A 23,155-nucleotide genomic window follows, 5' to 3' on the forward strand; every position below is an offset into this window, starting at 1 on the left:
GTCAGGTCCTACAAACCAGGTCGGGTAAAAACCGCAACAGCACAACTCGCGTGTATCCACCAACTTGGCTTCCCATCTTACTTCTGACTCTGTCCTGACAACAACTGTTCTCAGACAACAGAAGACGAGAGATGTGAGCTCCATTGTGAGGCTATTCTTACCCACCAAAGGCATGTCGGCACGCAGGCCTTGCCGTGATATTTGGGCTCTGTTTGTCCTTACAGGAGAATAACTAGCCGGATCAGGCATCAAATAACCGTATTAAATTCGCATGTATGATGAAAAGCATTTCAATGTCAGTCATACGAGGCAGAATCTTTATGAAAGACTGCGTTGATGTGAATTTCAATATGGTGCATTTATTTAAACCTTTTAGGATACCGATGCCATTTGGATATCTGTATCTAAGTGTTTTGTTAGATGTATAAATTAAACTTTTGATATGAATTCTTCAAGGACCTTTTAGGTTGGCTTCTGTTAGCGGTGCACTAGGTTCTAATATTATTACATTATTAAAAAGAATCCCCTCTTTAGCTTTGTCCTTGAGGGTGTTTGACATGACTGAATGCCGTGGGATCAGAGGAGATCATAGTGGAATCTCTAGAAGCTTTTAGCCCTGGCTAAATGACCTCTGAATGAGGGACATCTGGACAGAGGGTTTGAAGGACTTGCGTTTAATGAATGGAGACTTATAGGTACGCAAACTATATTGGCACCTGCTTAGGAAGGAAACGCTTACTGTAAAACTTGTAAAACTTTTGACACATTAAGTGAGAGGGAAATCGTAGTGGACCTAATTTAGAGAATTATTTCGCAGTCACTTAAACCAAAATGGTAATGTATTCATTAACAAGGAATATTTGCAAAAATAAAGGCTATTTGCGTCAGACGCTCTTGGGTTCTGCTTAAATATTATTATTAAACTGTCTTGGAAATGCAATTATGGAAATTAGGTCTTTTTTTGGAACATGTTTATGAGATTGATTACACTAGGAGTACAGCAAATTGCATCCTGTTTTTAAAAGCGAGTAGGCGAACAACTGTTTCATTTTATGCCTGCAAGGAAAAGACAATGCAAATACGGCATTTGCAAGTCTAACCAAACTTTGTTATTTTGAGCACACAAATACACTTTCTACATTCGTGGTAATTGACTATTTAGAACATACTGTATGCCCCAGATGATTTACTACTAAAGTCTAAAATATTTCAATAATTTCATTTTTTCGCCTCTATATCTCTGTAATTGGATTAGCAGTTTGGCTCTGCTTGATAAAGACATATTTAAGTTAACTAGCAATGGCGTAGTTCACCAGGGACACATTTAGAGGTGTAAAGCCAAAGACTTAGGATGGAAACACATGGGCCATATGCTCTGGCTTCAGAGTGACTTTGTCGGTATAGTTGTTGCTTTATTTTTGGACATGTCATTGAACTATTTATTTCATAAAATGATGTGCAATGCAATTTACGACTGGATTTGATGGTTTCAAAGAAAATGTATCAAACCTTTCTAGCTCCAACGTTCCATATCTTCAAGCAATGAACAGTAAATTTGATTACACAGTGTTTACTGAATAATGCTAATAAAAAAGACTTAAATGGTGCCTCTTCTAATAATAATGAGGAGACACTTTAGTCTAAAGTGGCCAAATTAGTGGTTTCCAGTTGAAGTCGGTCTGAAAATTAAGGTGAATTCTGGTGAATTCTCTAAACTACATCGACCCCCGTTCCATTTAGTTTGCCCAAAGTCAACACTCTGAAAAACTGAGTGAGGTAAAAAACTGCAAACCTTTATTGTAAATTGTCAAACACTAAAATATGAAATGCGTAAGAACTGAAATTTCAAACTCAAAGTTTACTCAAAATTTAGACTCATTTTCAAAATCACCCCAGGAAAATTCATCTATTTTCTAAGTTTCTTCATCTATTTGAGATTCACAGTCAAAAAACAATTATCAAAATGTTTTTTTTTTTGGTTAATTTTGTCTCTCAGTTACTAGACTGTGGCAGCACTGTAAAGAACTGCGATAAATCCATTTTCCCAAGAAAAGGCATAAGAAAAAGAGGCATATGATGTACAAATAACAATAGATAAAACGTACACTAAGCACAAATAATATTAGATATTATTTATACTAACTTGTAGTTATTTGCACCTTAGTGAGCAAAAAGTCACTCTACGTAATATTTTTTTGTTCTTTATTTATTGTTATTTTGTTTTCCTGTGCAGCTAATTTTAAATGAAAATATGAAAGTTCTTTTTTTTGCCTTATAATAGTTTCAAAATTGCTTTGAAATCACTGTGGTTTCAGTTTGACGACTAACGCAACAATTTGGAGGGAAAAAAATCAGGGTCAAACAGAAATTAACATCTTACAGTGCCTTGCGAAAGTATTCACACGCCTTCATTTTTTTCACATTTTATGTTGCTGCCTAATGTTAAACTGCTTTAAATTACTTCCCCCTCCCCCCCACATCAATCTGCACTCCATACACCATATTTATTATAAGTAAAAAAACTAAAATCATCTGGGACATTATTGCTTGTAGATGTTACTACACTTTGAGTGAAATTAACCTGTGGCAAATTCAGTTGAATGGGTATGATTTGGAAAGGCACACATATCCTAATAAAAGGTCCAACAGCTGAAAATAAATATTAGAGCAAAAACTAAACCCTGAGGTTTAAACCTTGTCCAGAGCTTTCAGAACCTCAGATTGGGCAGCAGTTTCACCTTCCAACAGGACAATGACCCTAAGCACACAGCAAAAGTTGCTTATAGACAACTCTGTGAATGTCCTTGAGTGGTCCAATCAAACATTTCTGGAGAAGCCTGGAAATGTCTGCCCCCATCCAAGCTGATAGAGCTTGAGAGGTGAGGTGAAGAATGGCAGATAATTGCCAAATGTTGATGTGCAAATCTTGTTGCATCAAACCCAAAAAGACTTGAGGCTGAAAAGGTGATTCAGCGAAGTACTAAATTAAGGGTGTGAATACTTATGCAACATACTTATTTTTTATTTTTTTTTAAATAAATGTATGAAGTTGTAACATTTCTGTTTTTGCTTTGTCATTATGGTGTATGGAGTGTAGATTGATGTGGGGAAAAAGTAATTAAAAACAGTTTAACATAAGGCAGCAACATAATGTGAAAAAAAAAATAAAAATTAAGGGGTATGAATACTTTTGCAAGGCACTTTATATCACATGATGAGACTCATTAAAAACACAAACAAGTTTTTATTGCAACTTTTAAAAGTTTATTCTTGTGGCCGTTTCTAAACATTGCTTCTGAACTGGGAGCTTCAGTTAAAAATCATAGTTTGAGAAAAAAAAAAAAAAAAAACTGCATGCGACCATTGTAGCCTCCAGCTCCTGGGCGGACGACCGCAGGCGACTGGGTTCACTTAGTTAAACAGAAAGTAGAATCAACTAAGATCATACATAGGAGATAGGATTCAGCCTTTGGCACACACTGAAAACAGATACTGAAGAAGGGTTTAACCTTTGGAACAGAAACAAATGACAACAACAATGTATTATTCATAATAACAGGCATACAACCAGTGACCGAACATAAAATTAAAAAGTCACAACTACAGCAGTTTTCTCTCTCTCTCTCTCTTTTTTTTTTTTTCTCACAGGAAACCACTTATAGTAGAAATGTTCTGAAAGAATTTGTAATTTCCTAGAAATTGCAATGAAAATGAGAAAGAGTACAGAGAAATAGACAGAAAGAGCAAGAGAGAGGTATTAAATAAGAAACAAAAACTCTATGCAGAGGTAGAGTTCAGTGCACACGGCTAAAACTTGCCACTCGCCATTCGCCAGCCTACCGCCACCTATCACTAAGACTCGAGTTTAGAACACCGTCTTCAAATCCAACGCTGGGCCGCATCCTCACATGCTCACAGAAAATAAATAGAATAATACAATCTTCAAATGCTTCAAATCAGTCGATTTATGATTCCGTTTTGCTCCCCAAAGACACTTTTCTTGAACATTTTCCCTGATTTCAACAGTTTCCAACACTCTTAAAATGTGCGAGGGAGTCTAAAGCGCCACCATTTGCAAAGAACAGATCTTCCTTGAGAAGAACTTTGGTAAAACTTCCTTTATCTTCAGGAAATGAACCAAAACGAGATCTGATTTCTCTGCCTTAGATACACGGTTAGTCTAGTATCGTATCTAAACACGAGTACTTTGCTCGGGGAGTGATTCTCACAAAGCCTGTCGAGAACATATCAAGGTCATATTTCATCCCAAAATCAAAAGAAATTAAAAATTATGTGTGACCCTGGACCACAAAACCAGAAGCATGGGTATATTTGTAGTAATAGCCAAAAATACATCGCATGGGTCAAAATGATCGATTTTTCTTTTATGCCAAAAACCACTGGGAAATATATAAAAACTTAATTTTTGATTAGTAATATGCATTGCTAAGAACTTCATTTGCACAACTTTAAAAGCAAATTTCTCAATATTTAATTTATTCATACAATATATGTGACCCTGGACCAGGGTCAATTTCAAAAATTGACCCTGGTCCAGGGTCACATATATTGTATGAATAAGATAAATTAAGCCCATTAAAACATAAAATCGTATGGTCCTAAAATAGGCTTAATTTTCTTCATACAAAATATAATTTCCAAATTTTTTGTCTTTTGATTTTGCAAGAAATATATAAACTTTGTATGTCCAGTCGGATATGTTAGCATCACATAGCCTATATACTGTATTGTATACAAAAAACACAAAGTGTGCACTATATTTAGATTAAACTATTTTTAAGTAAAAGTGTTAAGACGTTTTTGGGCAATCAAGATAAAATACCTGGCAAAAAATGATTATAATATAAGCATGAACATACTGCTTGAAAATAATGGGCATTTTGAAGTCATCTGTAGCAATTACTAAGGAAAATTGTGTTTTCATTGCTGCAAAAAAAAAATAAAAATAAAATAAAAATCTATATTTGCTATAATTGCTTTACTTCACCTGTGATGCCGAAAAAAAAAGTTTTTACTCAAACGGAAAGTCCTATCTGATCTCTTGACGAAAACAAAAACGCAAAGTAAGTGAAATATAACTGCAATTTCCAACCGAAATGTCCACTAGAGGTGGTAAAACAGCAAGTTTTTGTAACCGTTTTCGTACACGGGTATAATTAGGGGCCGAGCTCCGCATGTGCGATGGCACCTATTGTATCCGTTAGCATTCTTTTTCTTTTGCTCTGGAAGTCTATGGCAGCCCATAGAACCTCTTGCGGGAAAGTCGTGAAATTTGCCACTCTGATAGAGGACAGTCTCAACATTAACCATAGCAAGTTTGGAGTCTTTAGCGCCACCACTTGTCCAAAATTTCAATTATTTTATGCTAATAACTTTCAAACCTTTAAGGTCTAGAGGGAAAATGCAGAGTCAAATGAATACCAAAATGTAAAAATCGTAGAGTTTAGTTTATTTTTCGCTATTTTTATTAGTTCGTAAAACCAATTTTTTCGAAATCGCCCTAGACGGTCTGATTTTCACCAAAATTGGCTCAGATCATCTTTAGACCATGCTGGAATTCAAGTTGATTAGTCAAATCGTTCTTTAATAACACAAACGAATTCTACGAAAAGTGCGCAAAAATGGATATGAGGCTATATCTCCACAACAGTCTGCTGTATTAAGACTAAACTTGGTGTGTGTTATAACAAGCATGACTTGAGGCTAACTGCAGTGTTTTGGTGCAATGCCACCTAGTGGTCAAGAGATATGAAAAACGGTTATTTTTGCTTATAACTTCTCAATGGTTTGGCCAAAAAACTGATCTCTTTAGATAAGGTGGAGCATGCAAAGTTGAAACATACCCAATTTTCCCATGTCAGCCATGGGTGTCAGCCATTTCGAATCGACATATCATTACGAAACTTGGTTTGTGTCTTCGGCACCATGCCCTGACAGTGCTCAAAAAGTTTGAAGGCAGCCTAGCCACCTTGTAGTCAAAAGTTATGAAGACATTTTGAAAATTGCTAAGATTTAGCCTAGAGTAGCCTATTGTAATGAAACTGGTCTTGATATATTCCTTGGGTTATGCTGAGAACATCGATATAATTGGATGCAATAACTGGATGAACTTCCTGTCTGCAACGTTGCAAACCAACTTTTTCAAACTCCTCCTAGAGCGTTACTCCGATTTTCACCAAGTTTGACTCGGATCATGTTCAGACCATGCTGACCAAAATTTACCAATACACAGCAAGTACAGTAAGAAACAGTTTTCGTTTAACGCATAAACGGATTTGCTAGAAAGATGTCAAACTGCATCTGAGGCTGTATTTCTGCAAGGCTTTGACATCTGACACCAAATTGTTTGTGTCATTGCCATCTCTCACTGACCACGGCACATCAATTTGGTAACAGCGCCACCTATTAGTCAAGAGTAGTAAACCACTCATTAATATTTAATTATGAAATTTTCAAAAAAATAAAAAATAAAATAAAAAACGCCAAAATTTTGGATTGCATGTACCTATTGTAATTGAAACTGCTCTCAAAATATTCCTTGGGTCCGGCCGACTACATAGATACCAATTATTCCATTGTGGGCTGAACTTCCTGTACTCCATTTTGATCTATGTTGAAAACCTACTTTTTTTATACTCCTCCTTGACAGTTGGTCTGATTTTTACCTAAATCGAATCAGACCATGCTGGTAAAAAATCATGGATGAGTAAGACAAATAAATTATAGTGCCACTCAACAGACATTTTACGTCAGAGCTGTGATGACACCTACAAAACCAATGTCACATAAAAAAAAAACACTCTTTTAGTGCCACTCAGTGGACATTTCTGTTGGAAACTGCAGTGATATGTACTTAGTATGTATTCCACAGTTATGTTTTCGTCATGAGACCAGGTTGGGAAAGTCACCTGAAGACAAAAGAAAAACAAACAAACACACACACACAAAAAAAAACAATGACAGCACTTAGAAACTGTCAGATCCCAGAAGATACGTATTCCTGATAAAACAACTGACATATTTATATTTTTCAATTTTTTTATCCACAATTGTCCAGAGTTTGGGAATTAACAAAAGTAAATACTGGTCACATATAAATATCTGAATTTCTTTAAGTATGTTTAAGTATGTACAATATACAAAAGATATTTTTGGAAGTTCTAATTCTCAAGGTGTTTCTGAATGAAGTCTCACAAATGAAAATGTCTCAGTCACTCTCAACAGATAATAGAACGAATCATGATCACACGTACTATACATCTGATGCCGTAAATCAACACTTGCTTAGCTTTTGGAATAGGGAAGAACTGATTTTAAAACTAATTTCGCTGTCTAAAAACATACTTTGCCTAATGAGAAGGGAAGATAAAATGGTTCATTTATTATTTTCTACATCTAAGGCCATTTTCCCACTAAACACAGGCACCACAGGTGATGGCAGTGGGTACAGCAGGAATTCCTCTTCCTCACAATTCAATTCAGTCTCTGGTTTGATGCATCAGAATTTAGAAACATTGCAATCCATTCAAATGTCTGTATCGCAGTGGCACTGAGCCTTACAAGAGACTTCAAAACACCAATTGTAACAAAATTATAATTTTTTTTTTAAATTGGACTTTCTTAGGAGCAATCTTTCCAGCAGGTATTGTACGGAATAGAGCACACACAGTGCATGTATTGCTTTGAGAATTTGGAAACGAGTCACACAGCTTGTGTATATCTGGCGTTTGTTGTGGTTATAAAAACAATGGCGACAAGAATATGGAGGTTAGACACGTTGATGGTCACTGATGATGGAATGTCAGAAGAAAAAGCTTTGATTTCAGTATTAAAACTTCCAATTTCAGTCCATTTCGACATTGTACATTTTCAGTTTTGAAACTAATCCAACTGCCTTGTGTTTCAATACACTGTAAAAAGTTTTCACCAGATACAACTTAAAAACCTAAGTTTAGCAGCTGCCTTGTAGTTATAAGCTGATTTAACTTAACAATTTAAGTCATTTGAACTTATTACAATAAAAATGAGTTGATTTAACTTTTGAGTTGAAATGACCTAAGTTGATTTAACTTAAAATTATAAGGCGGCTGCTAAACTTCAGTTTTTAAGTTGAAACTGGTGAAAACTTTTCACAGTGTCGGAATAGGAAAGTCCCAGGAACTTCACATGGGAACTCTCCACAGCACTTTTCTTTTGGAAATACAAAATCGACGTTCATTACTCTTAGATAAGATTGAATGCTGGAAACTGCCTTTATCATGTATTACAAATTGAAAAAAAAACAAACAAAACAAAACGTAAAATAATCAGACTGAACAAAGGTCCAAACTGTATATTTTCCCATTAATTAGACTAACTTAAGATGAATAAACCGTCATTAAGAACGTTTTTAAATTAAAGTAAATCTTAATGCAATAAAATGTTAAATAAACGTATGTAAGAACAGTGGTACTTTAATGGTTTGATCAGCTCACAGCTGATTTGGAGAGAAATACTTTAAGGAATGGAAGAAGATTCAGGGAATATCTTGAGAAGTGGTTGATTTTGGCTCTTGATCTTGGTGCGAGACATCCATAAGCGTCCCAGTGAGATTTTCTAACCATACAAGATCAATAAACGCACAGTACAAATACTTCCTCACCTAGAATGGCAAACACGTATGACACAGAGCTGTTGGAATGCTGTTCCAGTCATTGGAGCGTCTTTCTCCCTCGTTTATATCCTTTCGTTCACAGCCTCCTTCTTTCTCCTCTAAGCCACAGGTTGGAAAGTGATCTTTGTGTGGGTGTCTTGTATATACAGCAGCCGTACGACACTCTGCAGAACGAAAACCTCTGGCTCAAGAGTCTTGCGGAGGTACTAAGCACGTATGTGTCCTCTTAGAGAACGCTTCTTCTTCTGACAGTCTCTTTCTCCCAGTCTTTTGCGGAAGTCCCCAACGTCAACCGTTATTAGGAAATGATGGCCGGCGACCATCTGACCACTGTCAGGTTATCTGCGCTCACTGAGCGCTTCTTGGCTGCTTTTCTCAAGTCTTTATACTTGTCGTCACAAAGCCTGGAGATCGCCTGTGAGAAAAAGAACAAGACAATACAATTTTGTGAATTTATTATTATTATTTTTTTTTACACTGCTACTGCCCTACAATTGAGAACATTTGGTATCGGTAAGATTTGTAATGTTTTTGAAAGAAGTCATTTTTGCTCCACAAGGCTGCATTAATAAAGTAAAAACAGTAATATTGTGAAATACTATTATAATTTTAAATAATTGTTTTCCGTTTTTAATTCATTTTAAAATTGAATTTTGTCCTGTGATGCAAAGCAAAATTTTTAGCATCATTACTCATTACATTATTTGTATTTATTTATATATATATATATATATATATATATATATATATATACACTGCTGTTAAACAGTTAGGATCAAGACGATATTTTAAAGTTGTTTTATGCGTACCTGTAATTCTGTGAAATATTATGTCACTGAAAAATAACTTTTCTATGTGAATGTCACAAGATTCTTCAGAAATCATTCTAATATGCTGATATATAATCAATAGTGTTGCTTAATATTTTGTTGAAACCAGTAATACTTTTATCAAGATTCTTTAAGAACAGCATTTATTTAAAATACAAATCTTTTGTAACAATATAAACTACCATATAATATTTTTTTTGTCAGTAAGTTTATTTTTCTTTCTTTTTAAAAAAAAGAAATTAATACTTTTATTCAAAAGGGATGTGTTAAATTGGTAAAATGTGATAGCAAAGACTTATATTGTTAGAAAAGACTTCTATTTTGAATCAACGCTGTTCTTTTCAACTTTTTCTTAAAAGAATCCTGAAAAAAGAATCCAAAAATTATGAAGCAGCACAACTGTTTCCAACATTGATAATTAAAGTAATAAATCAGCATTTTCATATGATTATGAATGATTATGTGACACTGAAGACTGGAGTAATGACTATTTTATTTACAAAAACAAATGAATAAAATCTCAAATCTGTTAGTTTCAGTAAGTAGCATATGTCAGCCTACGAACTTAAACATAAGTTCTACCCCCTAAACACTTAAAACCTAACATTTTGCTTTCTCATCCACCTAAACAATTAAATTTCTTTCACAGTTTTCAATTTCTTCTTTTTTAATAACACAAACACAACAAAAAATAAATAATATTACCCTTTATTTGAACATTCTTACCCCATTAAAAAATGTAATGTTAGATATGTAAATGACTTCTACAGATTTTATAAATTTCTTGACTTATTCGGGCCCACAATTGATTTTTTTTTTTATTATTATTATTAGTTTTTCATAATTTATTATTAAGGTTTTCACAATTTATGAAACAACACAAATTTCCCCTTACTTAAGGTGTTCCTCAGGGTTCTGTTCTTGGTCCTTTTCTTTTTCTACATTATTATTATTATTATTTATTATTATTATTATTATTAACTTACAAGTCATTATCTGCTGATTTATACGCGTTAAAAATGTCATTGAGTAGATACAGCTGAAGTCAAAAAAATGACATACACCTTGCAGAATTTGCAAAATGTTCATTATTTTACGAAAATAAGAGGGATCATACAAATGCATTTTATCTTTTATTCAGAACTGACCTGAGTAAGATATTTTGTTTACATCTAGTTCACAAGAGACAATAATAGTTGAATTTATTAATTGATTAATTAGTTGAATTTATTAAACTTACCCTGTTCAAAAATTTACATACACTTGATTTTTTTTTTTTTTTTTTTTACATAGTTGTTTACGAGTCCCTTGTTTGTCCTGAACAGTTGAACTGTCTGCCGTTCTTCAGAAAAATCCTTCAGGTCCCACAAATTTTTTGGATTTTCAGCATTTTTGTCTATTTAAACCCTTCCCAGCAATGACTGTATGATTTTGAGATCCATCTTTTCACACTGAGGACAACTGAGAGACTCATATGCAACTATTACAGAAGATTCAAACACTCACTGATGCTCAAGAAGTAAACACAATAGATTAAACGGGGGGTGAAAACTTTTTGAATTTGAAAATCAGGGTAAATGTAACTTATGTTGTCTTCTGGGAAACAAATAAGTATCTTCTATAGCTTTTGAAAGGCAGTACTAAATGAAAAAAATATATATATGTGACCCTGGACCACAAAACCAGTCTTAAGTCGCTGGGGTATATTTGTAGCAATAGCCAAAAATACATGGTATGGGTCAAAATTATTGATTTTTCTTTTATGTCAAAAATCATTAGGAAATTAAGTAAAGATCATGTTCCATGAAGATTTTTTGTAAAATTCCTACTGTAAACCTATCAAAATGTAATTTTTGATTAGTAATATGCATTTCTAAGAACTTAATTTGGACAACTTTAAAGGTGATTTTCTCAGTATTTTGATTTTTTGCACCCTTAGATTTCAGATTTTCAAATAGATGTATCTCGGCCAAATATTGTCCTATCCTAACAAACCATACAGTACATCAATAGAAAGCTTATTTATTGAGCTTTCATATGATGTATATATCTCAGTTTTGTAAAATTTAACCTTATGACTGATTTTGTGGTCCAGGGATATGTGATATATATGATATTTAGGGAAAATAAGAAAAATGTACACATCTTCATTCTGTTCAAAAGTTTACACCCCTGGCTCATAATGCATCGTGTTTCCTTGCGGAGCATCAGTGAGCATTTGTAATTGTTGCATATGAGTCCCTCAGTCCTCAATGTGAAAAGATGGATCTCAAAACCATACAGTCATTGTTGGAAAGAGTTGAAAAAAAAACACAAAAATGCTGAAAAACCAAAGAATTTGGGGGACCTAAAAGATTTTTCTAAAAAAAACAGGAAGCAGTTTAACTGTTCAGGACAAACAAGGAAATCATCAACTATCACATAAAAAGAAATGTACAACTTTTGAAGAGGGTCATTTTTTTTTTTTATTATTATAAATTCAACTATTATTTTCTCTTGTGGAAATATCTTATTCAGGTCAGTACTAAATTAAAAAAACAACAACATTCATTTTTTATGATCCCTAAAACAATTAACATTTAGCAGATTCTGCAAGGTGTATGTAAACTTTTGACTTCAACTGCACAATTAGCTAGATTCACATTTGATACTGAAGGTGTCACAAGTCAAAGTATTGGCCAAACCTGTACTTTCTGATGCAAGAACCAAATCTCCAAATGCCACCACCTCCGAGAATAAGTAGGAAAAAGTTTCATTCTTGAGACAGGATACAACTTGTGTCCATTATTTTGAGATGACAGATGATTGTGTGTGGGAGCGTATAAAGAGGACCAGTGCTGGTCCTCATGAAAGAACTGAATCACAAACCACTGACTGACTGATTGATTGAGCTGTCCACCCACAGACCACTGACTCTAGATGGGCTAGTGGGCTATTACACCACCAAAGCAACTGTGCGCACACACACACAAGCACAACTGAACTAACTAACATCATTATAGGCCTGGTCTTGTCAGGACTGTAATTGGGCAGCTTCGAGGCTGAATGCTGGCAAAAAACACACATGGGGATTCAGGCGAGGTAATTACTCAGCCTCGCTGCTACTGATCCAATGGTCCAATAAAACATGTCACGATATTCCTTCTTTGTGAGAGCTGTACCAAAGCAAGCTTTCAAGTTTTACTGCCATATACTTATTGGAGCAATGCTAAGAGATTCAGTATTAAAATCTGCCACGATATTGAACTTTTCATAAAAACCACAGAGATGTTGAGTGACAATCTGAGATAGATATCTTGCGCTATATAATGTGCGTTCACGATGTGGAATGGTACCGACCACTCACCTCGAGTTTCTGGGCCTTGTCTCTGCTGAGAGGCTCCAGGGGAAAGCTGAGGTTGTTCGCCTCAGAGAGCGAACGCAAGTCAAAATAGTACTTGGCGTAGACGCTTGACGGAACGTTAATATTGAACTGCAGCAGCTCCAGAAACTGTCGCTCCAACTCATTCCTAGTGGGAGAGAGAATGCAAAGATAATTAGCTTTGCGAATGTTCCTTTTTGACATTTGTCAGTGGGTGGAAATAAGCAAAAAGAAAATCTTGACAGTTTAGCTATTCAAGGAAATTCTGATTCTGAAATTCTGAAAGCATGTTTCAGTTTTTCTTTTAAAACACAATTCTGACAAGAAAACCAACAATCCCTGATCTTCTTATCATACAAAAAAAAAAAAAAAAACATCATTCATCTTCATTTCTTACCACCAATGAAACTCCTCAACGTTCAAAATAAACAATCTATTGTCACCCTTTTCTACCAACCACATAATTATTCCAACGCATGCAGAGACCGCCCAGCTAAATATAGCCAACAGTGACAACAAAAAGGCAACAAACACCCACAAACCCACACTCTATGGTCCTCCATGGTGTTTGCGGTCTACTTTGAGGACAATATGGCTGCCTCTGTCATTGAATCTTTAGTCACGACAGCCTTTAAAATAACTGTGCTCAGCGGGAGTTGAAAGGGCAGATGTGACAACTTGCTGAAAGTGTCAAGTATCACTCTTTATATTTGTCAGCTCAATTTCTTGGTACTTAACTTCAGGGATATTATATATGGAATCTTAAGCTTGCAAAGATATAGTTTCCAATGAATGTCGTACAAACATCTTAAATAGCAGTTCAACAGATGCTTACAACCTTAAAACAGACCCCACATACAATACGTTACCTGTTGTATGATTTATGTGATTATCCGGTTTAATTCAGAAATCCATAGCGTTTTACGACAACTTTAAGTCAGCATACACTACTAGTCAAAAGTTTTTGAACTGTAAGATTTTTAATGTTTTTAAAAAAAAGATTCTTCTGCTCACCAAGCCTGCATTTATTTGATCCAAAGTACAGCAAAAATAGTAAAATTTCTGAAATATTTTTACTATTTAAAATAACTGTTTTCTATTTGAATACATTTTCAAATGTAATTTATTCCTGTGATTTCAAAGCTGAATTTTTTGCATAATCTAGCTCCAGTCACACAATCCTTCAGAAATCATTCTCATATTCTGATTTGCTGCTCAAAAAACATTCATTACAATGTTGAAAACAGCTGAGGGGATTTTTTTCAAGTTTCTTTGATGGATGGAACGTTCAGAAGAACAGCATCATTATCTGAAATTCAAATTTTGTAACATTAAAAATGTCTTTAACATCACTTTTAATCAATTTAAGGCACCCTTGCTAAATAAAAGTTTTAATTTTGACAATTTCTTTCCAAAAAATTAAAAAAATAAAAATACTGACTTCAAGCTTTTGAGTTAAAGAATCCTAAAAAAATGTACTCAAAATACTGATAATAAAAAATGAATCTTGAACAGCAAATCAGCATATAAGAATTATTTCTGAAGAATCATGTGACACTGAAGACTGGAGTAATGATGCTGAAATTTTAGCTTTGATCACAGAAAAAAAAATACATTTTAAAATATATTAAAAAAATATCAATATTTTAAAATGTTACTGTTTTTTTCTGTACTTTTGATCAATAAATGCAGGCTTGGTGAGCAGAAGAGACTTCTTTAAAGGAACACTCCACTTTTTTTGGAAATAGGCTCATTCTCCAACTCTCCCCGAGTTAATAAGTTGATTTTTACCATTTTGAAATCCATTCAGCCGTTCTCCTGTTCTGGCGATATCACTTTTAGCATAGCTTAGCATAGATCATTGAATCCTATTAGACCAATAGCATCGCGTTCAAAAATGACCAACGAGTTTCCATATTTGTTGTATTTAAAACTTGACTCTTCTGTAGTTATATCGTGTACTAAGACCGGTGGAAATGCAAAGCTGCGAGTTTCTAGGCTGATAAGATTAGGAACTACACTCCCATTCCGGCGTAATAGTCAAGGAAGTTTGCTGCCGTAATATGGCCGAAGCAGGCGGAGTAGTTCCTAATCTTATCGGCCTAGAAAATTGAAGCTTTGCATTTCCAATGGTCTTAGTACACGATATAACTACAGAAGAGTCAAGTTTTAAATATAACAAATATCAAAACTCGTTGGTCATTTTTGAACATGATGCTATTGGTCTAATAGGATTCAATGATCTATGCTAAGCTATGCTAAAAGTGATATCGCCAGAACAGGAGAACGTCTGAATGGATTTCAAAACGGTAAAACTCAACTTATTAACTCGGGGGGAGTTGGAGAATGAGCCTATTTCCAAAAAAAGTGGAGTGTTCCTTTAAAAACATTACAAATCTTAGTGTTCAAAAACTTTTGACTGGTAGTGTATCTTAAAAATGTTTAAAGACTGAGCATCGAAGCTATATATTTCCATCCAGAGTTACGAATGTAACTTGTACGAAAAATTTTGATATTACATCAAATATTTGCAAGTCAAGCACCACTTTCATCTTGTGAAAACTGTGTTCAAGATACTTGTTGCTTCCTGGGAAACTGGTGCAAATTATCAATAATAAAAATGGAAGTTCAACAAAAAAAGTTTTTCCTACATATTAAATGACTTGCACTTCAGAGCATTGACATGTTATCTTGACAAGAGACACACACTTACATGTCTTCCACGGTGATGTCTTTGAGAATCTGACAGTAGTCAACATTCCATACGGCCTGATCATCCCACACTTTTGACGCCAACAGGATGGCACCCAAAACAATCCTCTTCCAGTTAGCAGGACAAATGTCAATCTCTGCATACGTTAATAATCTCTCCAGATATACCTAAGAGAAAACAAAAGAGAGCTTTAAAATTGATTTCAAGCAGATTATCATGATTAAGTTGGGTGTCATTCAATCAAGTCAACCGTAAAAAAAAAAAAAAAATGTTTGTTTTAGATTCTGGTGACTGACCCTTGGGTTTTTGGAGCAAGGTTAATGCAGTGTCACTGCAAATTTGTGATTACCGCAAGACTGACACGAAGGTCAGCAGGCATGAATGCCGAGAGACGAACCAACACATATGGTCAGCCAACCAACAAAAACACCTGATGCTTTACAGGTAAGAAACTGCAAGGCAAATTCAGAGCATTCAATTTTAACGGCACTAATAGAAAAGTGATTTTTTTGGACATTCCTTTAAAACACATTGGAGTACTATGTAATTATAATGATTATGAAGAATTTCCATCAGGTTTCAGGTCCCAACACTAAACACAGACTGGATTTAGAATTACAAATTACTTGCTTCTGGTATGCTATTACTGCTGCTTTTGACACTATAGTTTGTGACATACTCTTACACTGATTAGAAAATTGCATTGCCTCATGCTGGTTTAGATTTGACCATTACCAATTTGTTCATTTAAACATGGAACTAGCAAAACTTAAATTGTTAAGTATGGGGTGTCACAAGGATCTGTGTTTGGCACGCTTCTGTTTTCAGACTCTGGCTCCAAACGAATCTCTACTGCGCATGCTCTGGCTCCAAATCACGTAATTTCCCCCAAGATGGTAGCGGCCATATTGAGTTGTTTTGGCTTCACTTTTCTATAGTGGAAAGAAGCGGAGACGCGTTGTCCATTTTTTTTTTTACAGTCTATGGTCCCTAGTCACCTAAAAGCACTCACTTAGGCCTCAATGAGATTAAATCCAAGATTCATGTTTATAAGGAGCCAAATGAGATGGTAATATTACAACATGCATTTTCTTTAAAGCAACATGCATTTTCCCCATAATGTTTCATGTTTCAAATTGCAGCCTTATCTTAAACTGCTTGAAATTACTTTTTTCCCACATCAATCTACACTCCACATCATTATGACCAAACAAAAACAGAATTGTCACAACTTTGTAAATTTATATAAAAAAAAAGAAATAAGTACAATGCATAAGCAGTCATTAGGAATGCACTGAAATGGAAATTCTTGGCCGAAGCCAAAGCCGGAACAACTTACATACTGGGCCGAAGGCCGATTACCGAACACTTGCTTTTCAAAGAAAAAAAATCTATTACAAAACAACAATTTAAAAATGTATTTAACACTGAACATTTTTAACATTCTAGTAGACATTATAGCCTACTAACAAAGCACAATTTAAATCAAAATTAATAAGTTAGTAAAATAATACTCTTTGGCCATTTTTAAGACCCTCTTCTTGAATCAGGCGTGTGTTTATTAATGTACAAATAAATGCAGCCTTGCAGAGCAAAGAAGAATGTTATAATAAATGTATCAATAGAGCTGTTGTACTGATTGTTATAATTATTTTTGTCTTTTTTATTTTGCAGAACAACAGTACAATTACAATATAAACATTTATGAATGTTAACTTTTATTTCGGCAGAAACCCGCATAAAAGGCCTCAGTACTACTTTGTTGACAGCAGCAGATTTATGAATGATTCTCGATACGCTGTTTCAGCACAGATTTTCCTTGCACATTGGACTTTGAACCCTGTCTAACGAGCTTGTGCAGCGCTGTCAGAATAAATACAATTAGTGCATGTATTAGACAACATAAGTAGTTCTGTACAGTCGTGGCCAAAAGTTTTGAGAATTACATAAATATTGGAAATTGGAAAAGTTGTTGCTTAAGTTTTTATAATAGCAATTTGTATATACTCCAGAATGTTAGTTCTTCTTTGCCATGAAAATTAACTTAATCCCAAAAAAACTTTCCACTGCATTGTTAAGAAGGCTTCAGGGCGCCCAAGAAAGTCCAGCAAGCGCCAGGATCGTCTCCTAAAGAGGATTCAGCTGCGGGATCGGAGTGTCCACCAGTGCAGAGCTTGCTCAGGAATGGCAGCAGGCAGGTGTGAGCGCATCTGCACGCACAGTGAGGCCAAGACTTTTGGAAGATGGCCTGGTGTCAAGAAGGGCAGAAAAGAAGCCACTTCTCTACAAAAAAAAAAAAACATCAGGGACAGATTGATCTTCTGCAAAAAGTATGGCGAAAGGACTGCGGAGGACTGGGGCAAAGTCATATTCTCAGATGAAGCCTCTTTTCGATTGTTTGGGGCATCTGGAAAAAGGCTTGTCCGGAGAAGAAAAGGTGAGCGCTACCATCAGTCCTGTGTCATGCCAACAGTAAAGCATCCTGAGACCATTCATGTGTGGGGTTGCTTCTCATCCAAGGGAGTGGGCTCACTCACAATTTTGCCCAAAAACACAGCCATGAATAAAGAATGGCACCAAAACACCCTCCAACAGCAACTTCTTCCAACAATCCAACAACAGTTTGGTGAAGAACAATGCATTTTCCAGCACGATGGAGTACCGTGCCATAAGGCAAAAGTGATAACTAAGTGGCTCAGGGACCAAAACGTTGAAATTTTGGGTCCATGGCCTGGAAACTCCCCAGATCTTAAAACTTGTGGTCAATCCTCAGGAGGCGGGTGGACAAACAAAAACCCACCAATTCTGACAAACTCCAAGAAGTGATTATGAAAGAATGGGTTGCTATCAGTCAGGATTTGGCCCAGAAGTTGATTGAGAGCATGCGCAGTCGAATTGCAGAGGTCCTGAAAAAGAAGGGCCAACACTGCAAATACTGACTCTTTGCATAAATGTCATGTAATTGTCGATAAAAGCCTTTGAAACGTATGAAGTGCTTGTAATAATATTTCAGTACATCACAGAAACAACTGAAACAAAGATTTAAAAGCAGTTGAGCAGCAAACTAATATTTGTGTCATTCTCAAAACTTTTGGCCACGACTGTAATTCTGTAGTTTATTTACTAATGGTTTAAGGCCATTCCGCGATTTCAGTCATCATACAGTAACCAGCAACAACCACTTTTCTCTTCTCATGGAAGACATGCGATGCAATACTAAACAGTCTCTCGCCGTCTGTGCTTGTAATGATTCTTGCGTCTTTCTCGGACAGTTTTAAATGCTTCCACACTGCCAACATGTTTGCTGCATTAGTGCGTGCCTCTATTTGATCACGTCATTGTTCGGTATAATTTATTTAGCCTTTTCACTTATTATTTTTTGCTATTTCCAGCCAAATAATTTCGGTTGCCGAACATTCGATGAATCCCTAGTAGTAGCACAAACACACATTATTAGGTTTCTCCAGAAATATTTGATTGGGTCCAAGCCCAGGCTCTTGCTGTGCCACTCAGGGACATTCACAGAGTTGTTGTGTGCTAAGGGTCATTGTCCTGTTGGAAGGTGAACCCTCTGCCCAGTCAGAATGCTCTGGATTGGGTTTTCATCAAGGCTATTTCAATATTTTGGTGCACTGAGCTTTTCTTCTACTCTGACTGCTGAAAAACAGCCCCACAGCATGAGGCTGCTACCAGCACACTTTTCTTTTAGGATGGTACTCTACAGGTGATGAGCAGTGCCTGGTTTCCTCCAACCATGATGTTGGAATTGAGGTTCATCAGACCATAGAGTCTTGATTCTCACAGTCTGATGGGTCCTTCGGGTGCTTTTTCGCAAATTTCAAGTTTGTTTTCATGTGTCTTCACCAATGAGAGGATTGAGTTTGGCCACACTGCCATAAAAATCAGATTGGTGGAGTGTAGGTTTCTCCTTAAAAATAAAGGTGCTTCACGATGCCATAGAAGAACCTTTTTTGTCTAAATGGTTCCATAAAAAACCATTAACATCTGAAGAACATTTCTGTTTCACAAAAGGTTCTTTGTGTGAAAGAATGATTATAAAAAAAAAGATAAAGATTATATAAAGATTATAAAAAGGTAAGAAAGACATGGTTCTTTGAAGAACCTTTGACTGAAGGGTTTTTTATGGAACCAAAAATGGTTCTTCTATGGCATCGCTTGAAGAACCTTTCAAAGCACCTTTATTTTTAAGAGTGTATGAGCTTCTTGGTCACCACACCAGTTGCAAAAGTTTGGCCAGGAGACCAGCTCTAGAGTCCTAGTTGTCTCAAACTTTTTCCATGAAGAGTAACAGAAACTACATGCTTTTGTAAACCTTCAATGCAGCAGACTTTTTTTGGAACTCTTTCGCAGATGTGTGGCTTTATGCTATCCTGTTTCTGAGCTCTACAGGCAGTTTTTTTTTTTTTTACCTCAGGGCTTGGTTTTTGCTCTGATATGCATTTTCAGCTGTTAGATCTTTTTTTAAGATGTGTGTCTTTCCAAATCATACCCAGTCATAACAATGCTCCTGAGCTAAACAGTCTCAGATAAGGGTTTGAATACTTATGCAATCGAATAAAAAAATACATTTGCAAAGACGTAAAAAAAGACGTTTCTTTGTGATTATGCTGTATGGAGTGCAGATTGATGTGGAAATAAAAACTATTTAAAGCAGTTCAACATAAGGCAGCAAAATAAAATGTAAAAAAAATAAAGGGGGTTGAACACTTTCGCAAGGCACTGTATAATATGAAAACCGCTATACAAATGAATGTGTAAGCACTGATTTAGTATACTTCAGATTAGCTTTGAGTACTATGGTAAATATTTCAGTACTTGAAAATAAGACTGATTTTCTTAAAGATAGGGAGTTCTGGAATTTTGCTATGTTTCATAATTTCTGAAAGAGAAGGGCGAAATACACATTCAATTATCCAAACTACACTCCATTTGACTCCGGAATCACATGGATACATAATTTCTCTAAACCTTTAGGCATTTCAATGTTATACCATACAGACAAGAGAAAAATATATTCTCATCAAACTGCTTCCTGGGGCACTCATAAATTCTCCATGTCTGTTTAAAGCTTCTCTGTGTTATGAGATTGTACAAGGTTGAGACGTACTGTTCAACACCACAAAAGATTACCTTGCCCTCATTTCTGTTTTATCCAATTTAAAGTCTTTTGAAATCAACCAGACATTATAAAAAAAAATAGCACACCTCTTTTTAACATGCCACATGATTCTAGGTATTCTTCTTGCTGTTGGATAAGTACCATAACAAAGCCTACTGCTACATTTGTGACCCTGGACCACAAAATCAATCATAAAGGTCAATTTTTAGAAACTGAAAGCTGAATATATAAGCTTTCCATCGATGTATGATGTATAGGACAACATTTGGATGAGATTTGAAAATCTGGAATCTGAGGGTGCAAAAAAAAATTAAATATTGAGAAAATTTGCTTTTAAAGTTGTCCAAATGACATTCTTAGCAATGCATATTATCAAAAATTAAGTTTTGATATATTTATGGTAGCAAATTAACAAAATATCTTCATGGAACATGATCCTTACTTAATATCCTAATGAGTTCTGCCATAAAAAAAAAGATAATTTTAACCCATATAATGTATTTTTGGCTATTGCTACAAATATACCCAAGGTCCAGGGTCAAATTTAGTAGCAAAGAATGAGTATGAGTACTAGCAATAAGTAACTCCAATAATATTTCTTTGTGTACTTCTAAGGGAAAGTTACAAACATTGCTTATTGCGTGGTTGAATTGTAAGTCTGTTCTCTGCTGACGTGGTACACTACAGTATGCCCTAGCCACGGGCGTCTTTAGCATTCATAAACACTGCTGATGGATGTAGGCGAACAAAGACGTCCTTATGAAATGAAAAACGCATGATGTATGCCGTCGTAAAAAGACGTAGAAGCACTAAGCACTATGCACATGCACACTCAATAGGGCATAACAATGTCAAACAATATTAGTTTTCCCACAGTGGGAAAGATATCTAATAAGAGCTCAATTTTGTTTGTAGGAAGTGTAAGACAGAAATCACACGTTTAATTGGTTCCACTGCATCCACGGCTCACCCGTGGGCAGCTGTGCATTAAATATGTGCTTATTATGAGAGTATGTTTGTGTGCATTTCTGAGCTAATCTCCTCTGTTCAAGATGAACTAGTGTCAGCAAATGGGCAAATTACACACCTACAAATTATAAATCAAACAACCCACAAAATACTCCAGGGACAGCGGTCAGCACCTTCACAGAAAACACTAACCTCGGTAGAACTATGAAAACATAATTCCACTTTTATGCAGCTGAGTCATAATAAACATTTTACGAGGGCAGATTTTTATAAAGGAGTGTTTTCAGTAGTGTTATTTGAGTATTATTTTATTAGGATATTAAGTAAAGATCATGTTCCATGAAGACATTTTGTAAATATCCTACTGTAAATACAGTATGTTACAAAACTGAGTACACTCCTCACATTTCAGCAACCATTTTAGTATATCTTCTCAAGGGACAATTCTATAGAAATGAAACTTGGATATATTTTAGAGTAGTCAATGTGCAGCTTGTATAGCAGTATAGATTTATTGTCCCCTTAAAATTACTCAACATACAGCCATCATTGTCAAAATAGCACAAAAGTGAGTACACCCTAAGTGAACTTGTCCGAAGTGTCAATATATTGTGTTAGCACCATTGTTATCTGGCACTGCCTAAATCATCCTGGGCATGGAATTGACCAGAGCTGCACAGGTTGCTACTGGGATCCTCTTCCACTCCTCATGGAGCTGCTGGACATTAGACACATGGTGCTTCTTCAACCTTACGCTTGAGGATGACCCAGGTGCTTAATAGGGTTCAGGTCTGGAGACATATTTGGCCACCCCATCACCTTCAGCTTCCTCAGCAAGGCAGTTGTCATCTTGGTGGTGTTTGGGGTCATAATGTTGGAAAACTGATGTTCGGCCTAGTTTATGGAGGGAAGGCGTCATGTTTTGCTTCAGAATGTACAGTACAAGACACGATTTTCTTGGTACTCCTCACCAGGGCATCGCCAGACATGCTGGACACCATCTGAGCCAAACAAGTTTATCTTATAGTCTTATAGTCAAACCACAGGACATGGTTCCAGTAATTCATGCTCATGGACAGGTTGTCTTCAGCAAACTGTTTGCAGGCTTTCTTGTGAGCCAGCTTCAGATGAGGCTTCCTTCTGGGATGACGCCTATGCAAACCGACTTGGTCTGAGCACTGACAAGCTGACCTTCTATGTCTGCAACCTTTAAAGCAATGCTGGCAGCACTCATTCATCTGTTTTTTGAAGCCAGGTTCTCCACCTGATGCACAGAACGAGTGCTCAACTTCGTTGATCGTAGTTTGCAAGGCCTGTTCCGAATGGAACCCATCTTGGAAAACCTCTGTATGACCCTGACCACTGTAGTGTGACTCGGTTTCAGGGTGTTACTGAACCTCTAGTAGCCTTGGCCATCTTTTTGGAGAGCAACAATTCTAATTCTCAAATCCTCAGAGAGTTCTTTGGC

At 35.7% G+C, this 23,155-nt stretch overlaps 1 protein-coding gene across 1 annotated transcript in view; it reads right to left on the bottom strand.

Annotated features, from left to right (window-relative positions):
• Nucleotides 1-8,443: 8,443 nt before the first annotated feature.
• The window catches only part of ccny (cyclin Y), a 91,384-nt gene continuing 76,672 nt past the window's right edge, over nt 8,444-23,155 (bottom strand). The window contains exons 8-10 of the mRNA XM_073831264.1: nt 15,579-15,745; nt 12,851-13,013; nt 8,444-9,089 (exon numbers count right to left, since the gene is read on the bottom strand). Of these exons, the coding sequence (XP_073687365.1) occupies nt 8,973-9,089; nt 12,851-13,013; nt 15,579-15,745 (447 nt within the window). The 3' untranslated portion in view covers nt 8,444-8,972. The remainder of the gene's footprint in view (nt 9,090-12,850; nt 13,014-15,578; nt 15,746-23,155) is intronic.

Source organism: Garra rufa, chromosome 24 (assembly GCF_049309525.1).
Source record: "Garra rufa chromosome 24, GarRuf1.0, whole genome shotgun sequence".
In the NCBI taxonomy this organism is placed as follows: Eukaryota; Metazoa; Chordata; class Actinopteri; order Cypriniformes; family Cyprinidae; genus Garra; species Garra rufa.